At 36.3% G+C, this 13,608-nt stretch overlaps 1 protein-coding gene across 2 annotated transcripts in view; it reads left to right on the forward strand.

Annotated features, from left to right (window-relative positions):
• The window catches only part of LONP2 (lon peptidase 2, peroxisomal), a 105,714-nt gene that overhangs the window by 52,340 nt on the left and 39,766 nt on the right, over positions 1-13,608 (forward strand). For both annotated transcript variants that reach the window (XM_045442662.1, XM_045442660.1), the window contains 2 exons: positions 4,452-4,602; positions 7,730-7,856. In XM_045442662.1, coding sequence (XP_045298618.1) covers positions 4,452-4,602; positions 7,730-7,856 — 278 coding nt within the window. The remainder of the gene's footprint in view (positions 1-4,451; positions 4,603-7,729; positions 7,857-13,608) is intronic.

Consider the following 13,608-nt stretch of genomic DNA (forward strand, 5'->3'; position numbering starts at 1 on the left):
TTCATGATATGACTATCAAAGCTTATTCAGGAAATAAAAGTGTCTCTGTCATTTTCTTGTTCACATCTTTGCCTCTATTTAATGATACTTGGCAAAAATCTTTTAAAACTACTCCTTTTACTCCTCATTTTTAATCTGTAAAAACACTTAATCAGGCTTACATGGACTACAGTCCTCTGTAACTACAGTGCAAGCAGGTAGTGAGTGCAACACAACCAGCCCTTGCACACTGTGGAGTTTCCACTCTTCTGGAATATCCCAAAATGTGATATTTGTGCCAAGTGAGGGCATTACTTCCATTCTGTACATTAAGTATTTTATTTTATTTATTTTTTTTTTCAACGTTTATTTATTTTTGGGACAGAGAGAGACAGAGCATGAACGGGGGAGGGTCAGAGAGAGAGGGAGACACAGAATCGGAAACAGGCTCCAGGCTCTGAGCCATCAGCCCAGAGCCCGACGCGGGGCTCGAACTCACGGACCGCGAGATCGTGACCTGGGTGAAGTTGGACGCTTAACCGACTGTGCCACCCAGGCGCCCCAGGTATTTTAAAAAGTTATTTCCTGGGTAGCTCAGTCAGTTAAGCATACCATTATCTTTGGCCCATATCATTATTTTATGGTCCGTGAGTTTGGGTCCGTGAGTTCGAGCCCTGCATCAGGCTCTGTGCTGACAGCTCAGAGCCTGGAGCCTGCTTCGAGTTCTGTGTGTCTCTCTCTCAGCCCCTACTCTGCTTGTGCGCTCCCTTTCTCTCTCTCTCTCTCTCAGAAATAAACATTAAAAAAATAATTTCTTTCTGGTGTTTATGGATAAAGATGTATAGTGTATAAAGATTATATAGGCTAATATTTTCTACTTGAACTTTAGTAGGTCATTATAAACCATCCACTTTTGTGGACATTAGTCTAAACAAAATGTCATCAATAGTTGGGTAGTGAGTTCATTCATGGGTGTTCATTTGGTATGCTTCGTATCTTATATGTGTTACATATATTCTGTATTTTAAAGATTTTAAAAAGATTTTAAGCTAGTCATAATTTTGCTTGAAAATTCTGTAGGTGGTATTTCAGTAATAATAGCCTGTCATTTATTATTGTACAAGAGGAGTCTATGGCTTTTTGATGTGTAGTGTTGAGTCTTCCAGAATATTTTCATGATTATTTCTTTAATTATTCTGTATTTTACATTTGTTGAGACCTTTTCTTTAGCTATGCCAATTAGCTATGAATTAGATGTCTTTATTTTTTACATACCTATCCCCTGTATAGTTTTAGTGCCTTTTTCTCCAATATTCTGGACATTTTTTTCAAGTTTGTTCTTACCACTTAATTTCTATAGTATTAATTACGTATAGCTTCCAGGGTTGATTTTAGCTATTTTATTTTACTTTATTTATTTTTACTTTTTGTTGTGGAAAATTTCAACCATAAGAAAATTAAAGTAGTATAATGAATTATGTAAACTCATCATTCATCTTTAACAATTATCTCATGGCCAATCTTGTTTTATCTATTCCTACCCATTCTCCTCCACTGTTTCTATTTGTTTTAAATCAAATTTCAGACGTCATGTCTTTTCATAAGTATTTAGTCTTTATCTCTAAAACATACAGATTTTTTAAAAATAAAATTATACTGAAGGTGACAGTTACCTTGTCATCTCTAATGAGTGGAGTGTATTCCTGGATTGCCTGCAAACATCTGTAGTTCTTCTCTTGCCAGAAATTATGGCTGAAGAACAATTCTTAGCATACACCCCTCCCCATAGTTTATTCCACCTCTGATTTCATGATCCTAAGAATAAGGTGTCATATCATGGCTATTTCCATTACCAGTCATACTGTGTAGGTAGGAATTGAAGAACCTTTTAAAGAGAGAAAAAACAGCTCTAGCTGTTCTTGAAAACAGCTCCTGTATGTGGATGAGTTGGTCCATGGAAGCCCTGGCTCTAAAGTTGAGGAAAAAAGCAAGAGATTTGATGCTAAAAAGTTCTTTTGTTTTGTTTTTTTTAAAGTTTATTTATTTATGTTAGAGAGAGACAGCATTGGGGGGGGGGAGGGGCAGAGAGAGGGTGAGAGAGAATCCCAAGCAGGCTCCACACTGTCTTCACAGAGCTCTTTGCAGGGCCTGAACTCATGAAACTGTGAGATCATGACCTGAGCCAAAACCAAGAGTCAGACTCTGAACTGACTGAGCCACCTGGGTGCCCCTAATGGCTAAAAAGTTCTAACTGTGATTTTTATCTCTCCATGGACTCACCAATTTACCTGAAGATTTCATCTAAATAGTGATTACTAGAAATTCTTTTTAGCTGGCTGTTCATCAGTATTTCTGACACTATTTAAACTCGACATTCTTTTGTGTTTTCCTAAATAAAAGATGGAGGCAAGCAAATTGGGCATTATTGGTTTTCTCTTCTCATAACTATTGCTTTACTAATTTTCCTACTTTCTTTAAACCCCATTGTCTTTAAATTTTAAGTGAAAAAAATCACTTGGTCAGGTCCCACAGCCATTTCTAAAATGTATCCAGCATGTATGTATTAGATTTAATTAGAGGCATTAAAGAAGAGGTTTTATTTTTCTAGATATAATGGATTTAACTAAGACTACCTTATTTTCCATACCTTGATTAACAGTTTTCAGATAATTGATAGTAAGATTACTCTGAATCAATTTTATACTGATCACAATTAGTATGATCTTTGAAAAAAGACCTTTTTTATTTTTTTTTTTTTGATTTTTTTTTATTTTTTATTTTTATTTTATTTTTTTTTTTTATAATATATGAAATTTATTGTCCAAATTGGTTTCCATAAAACACCCAGTGCTCATCCCAAAAGGTGCCCTCCTCAATACCCATCACCCACCCTCTCCTCCCTCCCACCCCCCATCAACCCTCAGTTTGTTCTCAGTTTTTAACAGTCTCTTATGCTTTGGCTCTCTCCCACTCTAACCTCTTTTTTTTTTTTTTTTTTTTTTTCCTTTTTTCCTCCCCCTCCCCCACGGGTTCCTGTTACGTTTCTCAGGGTCCACATAAGAGTGAAACCATATGGTATCTGTGAAAAAAGACCTTTTTTTTTTTTTTTTTTTCAACGTTTTTTTTTTATTTTTTTATTTTTGGGACAGAGTGAGAGAGAGCATGAACGGGGGAGGGGCAGAGAGAGAGGGAGACACAGAATCGGAAACAGGCTCCAGGCTCTGAGCCATCAGCCCAGAGCCCGACGCGGGGCTCGAACTCACGGACCGCGAGATCGTGACCTGGCTGAAGTCGGACGCTTAACCGACTGCGCCACCCAGGCGCCCCAAAAAAGACCTTTTTTAAATAATGTTAAACATTATTAAATCTTGTGAAAACATGAAGAGTAGAACTTTCTGAAAATTGTATTCTAGATAAACAGTGAGTTTCCAATAATGAGTGTTTACCAAATTCACGGTTCTCTGTAAAGGGCTTTGAATTAAGACTAACTTATAGATATGTTTAAAAATAAGTAAAGCCTACAAAGGGAATCAGAACCAAGAAAAAGCAGCTTCTGTGGTAAAATTGTGATTGGTAAACATTTTAGTCCATTTACTTCCTTTTTGAACATGTTGTATGTCAACCCTGTTTATATTTATACTAGTCTAGTGTAGACGAAACTAATAACATACTAAAGGTTTACAACAGGTAGAAGGCACAAAGTCCTATGTAGACCTCTCCACAGTGAGTGCCTGTGACTGGGAGCATTTGAACAGTAACCTAAAGAAGATGTTCTCTCATACCCAGTTGTTCAATGTTTTAAGAATCTAATTGATAAATTACATAATTTTCCAATTAAAATATTCTAAGAGATACTGATATTTTGCTCATTTAAAACAAGTTTTGCTTTAAGGCATTTTTAAAAAGTGAATTTTTCCTTGTGCTGTATCAGAATATAGTAGCATGGTAATTTTTACTAGTTTTCTCTTCTTTAGAATTCTCCTTTCAGTTAGAGACTTTATAACCAGATTTTCTGATAATGTTTGAGAAGTATACTAATTATTTTACCTATTCCTGAGAATTTCAAAATACTCTACACATTTTCTTCATATGCCCAAAGCAGTTAAGAGGGGATGTGTTACCAAATGAAACTGGTTCTGTAGGATTGGTAACTTATTTATGGCCACAGAGTCACTCATTAATAAATAGATTTAAGAACAGAGCTTGAAAGGGTAATTTTTGCTTCCTTGTACATTTATATATATTCAAAAATTTTGACATTGAACACATTTCTTTTTTCTTTCTTTTTTTTTTTAAACTATTTAGAATGTGGGGAATGTAAGAATGGTGCTCAGGTTTTAGTGCTATACCCATGTTTTTCAAACTAACTATATTGAGCAGAAATATTGAACTTGCTAATACATCATATGTGTTTTAATTTATACAGCTTTCTGTTGGAACTTTGTATTTAAATGTTTGTTGTTCTCTCACAGGTGTTGGATCCTGAACAAAACCATAACTTCACAGATCATTATCTAAATGTGGCCTTTGACCTTTCCCAAGTTCTTTTTATAGCTACTGCCAACACAACTGCTACTATTCCACCTGCCTTGCTGGACAGAATGGAGATCATTCAGGTCCCAGGTACTTGATTCATAAATAAAATCATTATTTGATATTTTTTGCCTTTCTGAACATCACCCTTGAAGTTGTGCTGTGGAGTTTTGAACAAAAAGTTGATTTGCCAGTGGATGATCTTCAGAGTTGTAAGTCTGATATAAACCAGCTTTTATACAGAGGCTCCTGGCTGGCTCAGCTTGTAGAGCACGTGACACATAATCTCAGGGTCGTGAGTTCAAGCCCCACATTGGGCGTGGAGCCTAGTTAAAAATAAGAAAATGATGGGGCGCCTGGGTGGCGCAGTCGATTAAGCGTCCGACTTCAGCCAGGTCACGATCTCGCGGTCCGTGAGTTCGAGCCCCGCGTCAGGCTCTGGGCTGATGGCTCGGAGCCTGGAGCCTGTTTCCGATTCTGTGTCTCCCTCTCTCTGCCCCTCCCCCGTTCATGCTCTGTCTCTCTCTGTCCCAAAAATAAATAAACGTTGAAAAAAAAAAAGAAAATGAAAAAATAAAAATTAAACCAGCTTTTATGTAGATTCAAAGTCTAGAACAGCAAAACTTTGTTTGTTTTAACCATGACATAAGATTACGTGTATGTTCTGTAAGATGTCAAGAATAAATTTTGTGTAACCGTTTTAGACTTAGCATTAAAGAATGTTTTCCAGTGTCTTGGAAAACAAGACATTCTTCTTTAAAACTGTTTCTAAACTCATACATAAAAATAATTTTAAATAATTTACTTTTTCTAAGTGTACTCTTCTTTTTTTTTTTTTTTTTAATGTTTACTTATATTTGAGAGAGAGAGAGAGCAAGCAGGGGAAAGGCAGAGAGAGAGGGAGACACAGAATCCGAAGCAGGTCCAGGCTCCGAGCCATCAGCACAGAGCCCAATGTGGGGCTTGAACTCATGAACCATGAGATCATGACCTGAGCTGAAGTCAGACACTTTAACTGACTGAGCCACCCAGGCACCCCAATAATTTATTTTTTCAAAATGAGTATCTAAAACCCAAAAATAGATCTTTCCATGATCAATTTAGCTTCCTGTCCATCAGGTTTTGAAGTTTTTATTGTTGAAGAAAGTGTAATCATTTATTTTCGTTAAGAGTTAGGTCCTAAAGTGTAGCTGAACTTCTCTTTATAGAATTTGGCCTCACTTTTACATAAAAGCACAGGTTCTTTTAAATTCTTCTTTTTGGATCTGTCAAGTAGTTACCTTTTTTTTTTTTTTTTTTTTTACCATGTCTTCTTCACTGGAGTGTGCAAAATAAAGTCCTTCAGTTATTAACACTAAATAAACCCCAGTGTTTTCACCTTCTTTTAATTGCTTAGAAGTATTTTTTTTCTAGAAGTGATTGAAATACAAGTGGGTATTTGTTAAAATGAAAATAGAGAAGAATCTAAATATATTTTGATCCTAAATAGAATCTAAATATGTATTTCATAATAATCTGAAACAAATTTTTATTATCAAGTGAATGATAATTGGATTTCTTAGTTATCTGTAAGTGCTACAAGTTCTAATATTTAGTTTCAAAATATGGTGGAGTAAAAAATTGTGTGCATATTTATAAGACTAAAATAAATAAGTAATGAGATCCAATTGCCTGGAAACTCCCAATTAAGGCAGAGAATCCATAAGATACATGATCTGAAGTGAAATCATCAGGACAGCTGCTGCACAGGTAGACTCATACGATGCCATTCTTTTCCTGTAGGTTCAGTTATCCTATCTCTTACTTTTTTGGCATTTTTTACTACCTTTTTCTACTCAAAAGCTGTCTTATCAGTTCTTTTTTATTTTGCTTATTAAATGGAAAGGGGGCAATTAGTTCAGGGAGAATTTTGTCTTACAGGATTTAAAGGCAAAGTCTATGCTCATAAGGCCTTTAAATAAATAAGAACATAAAGTCTTTTAACTATATCAATTATATGTATAATTCCAAATGTACAGAGAAAAACATTTTAGGGAAATGTCTTATTTTTTGTTTTGTTGTTAATATTTATAGCCAGGGTTCTGAAAATAGCTCCTTTGCATCTCTTCCCTTGGAACCTATCACTTACTTAATTGAAGTCTTTGTTGTTGTTGCTGTGGTAAATTTTTCCAGTTACGTATCAAATTATGCTAAAGAAAAGAGATGTATTATTTGCCTTTTAAATAATAAAAATTTGCATTTGAGTTAAGGAGATAATTACCTCATAAGATTTGACTGAGATTTTTCCTCTTCTTTGAGAGATGTATTATTTTTTTTTAATTTTATTTTTTATTTTTTAAAACTTACATCCAAATTAGTTAGGATATAGTGAAACAATGATTTCAGGAGTAGATTCTTTAGTGCCCCTTACCCATTTATCCCATCCCACCTCCCATAACCCCTCCCATAACCCTCAGTTTGTTCTCCGTATTTATGAGTCTCTTCTGTTTTGTGCCCCTCCCTGTTTTTATATTATTTTTGTTTCCCTTTCCTTATGTTCATCTGTTTTGTCTCTTAAAGTCCTCATATGAGTGAAGTCATATGATATTTGTCTTTCTCTGACTAATTCTGCTTAGCATAATACCCTCTAGTTCCATCCACGTAGTTGCAAATGGCAAGATTTCATTCCTTTTGATTGCCAAGTAATACTCCATTGTATATGTATACCACATCTTCTTTATCCATTCATCCATTGATGGACATTTGGGCACTTTCCATACTTTGGCTATTGTTGATAGTGCTGCTATAAACATGGGGGTTGCATGTGTCCCTTCGAAACAGCACACCTGTATCCTGTGGATAAATGCCTAGTAGTGCAATTGCTGAATCATAGGGTAGTTCTATTTTTAGTTTTTTGAGGAACCTCCATACAGTTTTCCAGAGTGGCCACACCAGTTTGCATTCCCACAGAGAGGTATTATTAATCAAGAGACTTTCAAACCATGCTCAGTAAATGTTTTTTTTTTATTTGTTTGTGGACAGAGTTGGAAATATTAATGGTTATTAGCTGGAGATTAAATTTCCTTATTCTGATTATAATTTTAGTTGAAATAACACTTAAATTCAGTCTGAATCGAAGATCCATTGAGTCTGCATTTGATTCATTAAAAAAAAATGTGGCACCGTGGAAGCTGTGTGAATGATTACATTTTGTAATCAAAGGTCACTTTTTTCCCAGGGTATACACAAGAAGAGAAGATCGAGATTGCCCACAGGCACTTGATCCCAAAGCAGCTGGAACAGCATGGGCTGACTCCTCAGCAGATTCAGATCCCACAGGTTACTACTCTTGACATCATCACCAGGTTAGTCAGCCATCCTGAGGCCTCTGTAATGTTTGAGTCTCAAAAGGAGATTATTTTACTGGCAACTCATAGCATCCATTTCTCTCTCCCCATCAGATTCCCAGCAAGCATTACCACAACTTGATTTACATAGAGCCCTGTATTGGGCAGAAATTCATAGGGAAAGCATTTAGAGTATCTTCATAGCTGAGGACTTTAGTTGAGCCAGAATTTCAACTTTTTCACAATAGCAGTGTAAGGGATTAATTTGATAAATTAAGAACCAAAAACAAGGAAAATATTGAGACATCTTATATGCCCCAGGACCTTAAAAGTTAAATTCTCTTAAGAGGTGGGATGCTACTTTCAGATACCTATTTTAAGTTATTCAGATTTTCTTTTCTTCTCTTTGAGAGATTTTAAACATCCTTAGAATTTTCATCTTGGGAATTAACACCAGAACAATAGAGAGGGTGCTTCCCCAAGTTAGCTACCAAGTGCTTAAGCCTGTAGCCAGCAGTACGTAAATTATCTGAATAGAGTATTGCTTCATCTGATTTATAGATTGCATGTTTGAATGGAAAATATACCCTGTTGAGAATTTATATCTGCAACAGCCTCTTACAGTTTTCCTGGCTCAGTGTTACAGATCCATTGCATCATCGGGCAAATTGTGTTGAGCTGCCAAACACTCCTCACGCGGCCCTCTCACAGTAACTGCTTTTTTTTAGCAGAAGCAAAGTATCTCTCCATTTTAAACTTTGACTTAGAGTTTGGCCAGTCAGACTGTTTTTTTTGATCTAAGCCAGCCTTCTTATGGAAGTCTATTTGGAAGTCTGTTTAAATTTATACACAAAACAGTAAGACTAGATCTGACCTGGGAGTTCCTTTTCATAACTTGTGATTCATGGTGTGGATAATGCCAGGGGAAATAAAATAGGTGATTTATATGCCGAAGTCTTCCAACAATATTATTCCAGATAACACCCCTGATGCCTTTGCGTAACTTTCAACAAGTCACTTAACCTTTTTCCTAGCTTCCCCATCTGTAAAATATGAGTGAAAGAAAAAAAAATATCTGGATCAAAATAATAATGACTTTGAAGAGTAATCGTTATTTGTATTTCCCAATTGTTGCTTCGAGAACTATTTCGTTTTTATAAACTTGTTTGCCCAAAACATCAAATATTAAAAGCTATGGACATTAGGAAATGTCTCTGAGCGGTTTTAATATATTTAAAAACAGCGTAGGTATTTGCTACTCCAAGCAAGTTTTGGCTATTTTTTAGTAAGCTACCAAGCTTAGGATATAGTTTTTCATCTTTTGATGTATTTTTCATCTTTGTGTGTATCCTAGTCTGAGACCCATAATGTTCAGAAGGAGGGGAGGGGATCTCAGATCTCATCTAGTCCTACCTCCCTCATGGTATAACTAGCCTACTTGAGCTCCTCCAGTGCTAGAGGGCTCACTGCTGTCTACTCTTTGGTAAGTAAATAAATGGTTATAAAATAATCTTTATGTTCTCCTCCCTATATTTTTCTAGTTCTGCCTTAAGCACCTGGAATCTAAGGATAAATTCCTCCCTTGTACAGCCCCTCTGGCATTAAAAAAAAAAAAAAAAAAAAAGTCAGATCCACTTCCCATAAATGTTCTCTTTTTCAAGTTCAACATTCCTATTCTCTTTACGCTTCCTCTTGACCCACTTTCAAGACTTTTCACCTTTCTGATTAGTCATCTTCTGGATGATGTCTGTGAAATCAATGTCCCTTTTAAAATTAAACACCCAGAGTGGAACTCAGTATTTCAGATGTAGCCCAAACAATTTGTGGTATAAGACTACTGGTTTTCTTATTTTGATTATATTATTTAATGACTGTATCTGAAGATACAGCTTTCTTAGGTTATTCTCTTGCATATTGCACTTACACTTACCAAACATCTTCACTTGTTTTTCATACGAATTTCTGAGTTCAGTCTGTCTCATTCTGTATTCATAGGGTTGAATTTTATAAAGCCCAAAGAGAGAGGAGTTTGTAGTTATGTATATTTTGTTGTCGGTCTCAGCTACCATTGCAGCAAATTGATTTTTTTTTATCTTGATTATCTTTAGTTTTATGTCTTCTGGAAATTGGCATAGGTAGCATCTTCATACTCATATCATAGATAAGAAACATCAGCCACTTCTCATTTGATAATGGTCATTCTTCCCTTTTTGGTTTAAAAATACTAAATAGGGATAGTGTGTCTAGTTTCTTTCAATCAGTTGTTAATGTTATATTGTCTCCATTAGCTCCTAGCCCGTTATTGTTCTGACCACCTTAAAAAAAAAAAAAAAAAAAAAAAGGCAGTATTTCATTTGTATTGCTATGGTTGTCATTATTTCTGGCAGTTTATTCTGAACTTCCTGGTACCAATTCTACGTGTTCGTGCCATTCCCCGGTAAGCTTCCGCAATCCCTGTTCTTTCATCTTTTGTCCAGACCCTTTAATCTGAGCTCATCAGCTGGTTGTCTAGGAAGCTACATTGGGTTTTTGTTTTTGTTTTTGTTTTTGTTTTTGTTTTTGTTTTTACATGTTGGTTTGTTTAGTTTTAACATGCCTCTCTTTTTTCTTCCTTACTGAAATTATATGCAGTTGTATAATAATGGACTTTATGCTTACCTCTTCCTATCCCTTTGATTCAAATGAGTTTTATTTTAGAGTGTTTGGCCAAGAGTTTTTGTCTTTTCTCAGAACTTTTGAATTTAAAAAAATTTTTAGTGTTTATTTTTTTTTTTTTAATTTTTAAAAAAAAATTTTTATGTTTATTTTTGAGAGAAAGAGACCAAGTGCAAGCGGGGGAAGGGCAGAGAGAGAGACGGAGACACAAAATCTGAAGCAGGCTCCAGGCTCTGTGCTGTCAGCACAGAGCCAGACGCAGGGCTTGAACGCACGAAACCGTGAGATCATGACCTGAGCCAAAGTCAGACACTTAACCGACTGAGCCATCCAGGTGCCCCTGTTGTTTTTTATCTTTAATTTTTTTTTTTAATATTTATTTATTTTTCAGAGACAGATAGAATCAGAGTGCAAGTAGAGGAGGGACAGAGAGAGAAGGAGACACAGAATTCAAAGTAAGCTCCAGGCTCTGAGCAAGCTGTCAGCACAGAGCTCAACACAGGGCTCAAACCCACAAACCATGAGATCCTGACCTGAAGTCAGACACTCAACGACTGAGCCACCCAGGCACCCCAATGTTTATTTATTTTTGAGAGAGGGAGAGAGAGAGAGAGCAAGCGCGTGAGCAGTGGAAGGGCAGAGAGAGAGGGAGGAGACACAGAATCTGAAGCAGGCTCCAGGCGCTGAGCTGTCAGCGCAGAGCCCAACACTGAGCTCAAACATGAACCGTGAGATCATGACCTGAGCCAAAGTCGGATGCTCAACCAGCTAAGCCACCCAGGTGCCCCTAAACTTTTGAAATTTGCTTCCCTAAAGTTTAGAATATATGTGTGACTGCCTAATCAAATCCAGTTTTTCAGATAAATCTATATTCTCTACCTGATACTATTCAAATCCATCCAGAGTTGGGAGGCCAAAAATGGTTGTGCCAAATAATGTTTTATGCAGTAGCTTATAGAATTTAAATCTAACATAAGTTTTTTAAGACGGCTCTGCTTAACCACATTTAGAATCTTCTTCGCAAATTCACGGTGCTTGTATCAGCATACTTTCTTTCTTTAGAAGTCTCTGAAAATACACTGAATAGAGGTGACTAGTTCAGTTCCTAGTAAACCCTAGATTTCTGTTGGGGCACCTGGATGACTCAGTCGGTTAAGCGTCTGACTCTTGATTTCGGCTCAGGTCATGATCTCCCAGTTCATGAGATCGAGCCCCCCAGTAGGGCTCTGCACTGACGGGGCAGAGCCTGCTTAGGATTCTCTCTCCTTTTCTCTCTGCCCTTCCACTACATGCGTGTTCTGTCTCTCTCTCTCTCTCTGTCTCTCTCTGTCTCTGTCTCTCCCTCTCTAAAAATAAATAAATCAACATTAAAAAAACCAGATTTTTATTTATGATTATTTTTTGCTTTAGTTGGAAAAAAGTTTTATTTTTCTGATTCTTCCAGCAATTTTTCAAGTATGATAAATTCATCTTAAATTTTCTTAAATTGACAAATTTTGGTTTAGAAAGCTCTTAACATATCATCAAGGAGTAAATGATGTCTTATCTGCTGCCAGATTTACTTTGGCAATGTAAATTGAAGAACCAAGGATTCATTTTTAAGTATAGGATAATTATTCAAGATAAAATCCATATAAAGGGGAAAGTTATAGCTGAAAATACATCTGAATATTTAAGAAATAACAATAATGAGGAATTTTTAAATGTGAGGAAGTTTAGTACTTAAGAAAATGTGATGAACATTTGGGGCACCTGAGTGGCTCAGTTAAACATCTCCAACTCTTGAATTCAGCTCAGGTTATGATCCCAGAGTTGTGGGATTGAGTCCTTTGTTGGACTCCATGCTGAGTGTGGAGCTTGCTGGGGATTCTCTCTCTTCCTCCCTCATTCCCTCCCTCCCTCTGTCTATTCCCTCACACCCCCCTCCCCTGCTCACCTACACACTCTCTCTCTAAAATAAAATAAGTAGTTCTCTCTCTCTTTTTTTTTTTTTTTTTGCTGAGTCTCTGTCTGGTTTGGGAATCAAAGGAATGCTGGCTTCATAGAATGAGTCTGGAAATTTTCCTTCCCTTTCTATTTTTCGGAAAAGCTTGAGAAGGATAGGTATTATCTCTGCTTTAAATGTCTGGTAGAGTTCCCCAGGGAAGCCATCTGGTCCTGGACTCTTCTCTGTTGGGAGATTTTTGGTAACTGATTCAATTTCTTCACTGGTTATGGGTCTGTTCAAGTTTTCTATTTTTTCCTGTTTGAGTTTTGGAAATGTGTGGGTGCTTAGGAATTTGTCCATTTCTTCCAGGTTGTCCAATTTGTTGGCATATAATTTTTCATAGTATTCCCTGATAATTGCTTGTATCTCTGAGGGATTGGTTGTAATAATTCCATTTTCATTCATGATTTTATCTATTTGGGTGTTCCCCTCTTCTTTTTGAGAAGCCTGGCTAGAGGTTTATCAATTTTGTTTATTTTTTCAAAAAACCAACTCTTGGGTTTATTGATCTGCTCTACAGTTTTTTTAGATTCTATATTGTTTATTTCTGCTCTAATCTTTATTATTTCTCTTCTGCTGCTGGGTGTGGGGTGTCTTTGCTGTTTTGCTGTTAGATTTTGTATTTGGGATTTTTCTTGTTTCTTGAGATAGGCCTGGATTGCAATGTATTTTCCTCTCAGGACTGCCTTTGCTGCATCCCAAAGCGTTTGGATTGCTGTATTTTCATTTTCATTTGTTTCCATATATTTCTTAATTTCTTCTCTAATTGCCTGGTTGACCCATTCATTCTTTAGTAGGTGTTCTTTAACCTCCATGCTTTTGAAGGTTTTCCAGACTTTTTCCTGTGGTTGATTTCAAGTTTCATAGCATTGTAGTCTGAAAGTGTGCATGGTATGATCTCAATTCTTGTATACTTATGAAGGGCTGTTTTGTGACCCAGTATGTGATCTATTTTGGAGAATGTTCCATGTGCACTCGAGAAGAAAGTATATTCTGTTGCTGTGGGATGCAGAGTTGTAAATATATTTGTCAAGTCCATCTAATCCAATGTATCATTCAGGGCCCTTGTTTCTTTATTGATCCTGTGTCTAGATGATCTATCCATTGCTGTAAGTAGAGTATTAAAGT

This window comes from Leopardus geoffroyi, chromosome E2 (genome assembly GCF_018350155.1).
Source record: "Leopardus geoffroyi isolate Oge1 chromosome E2, O.geoffroyi_Oge1_pat1.0, whole genome shotgun sequence".
Classification (NCBI taxonomy): Eukaryota; Metazoa; Chordata; class Mammalia; order Carnivora; family Felidae; genus Leopardus; species Leopardus geoffroyi.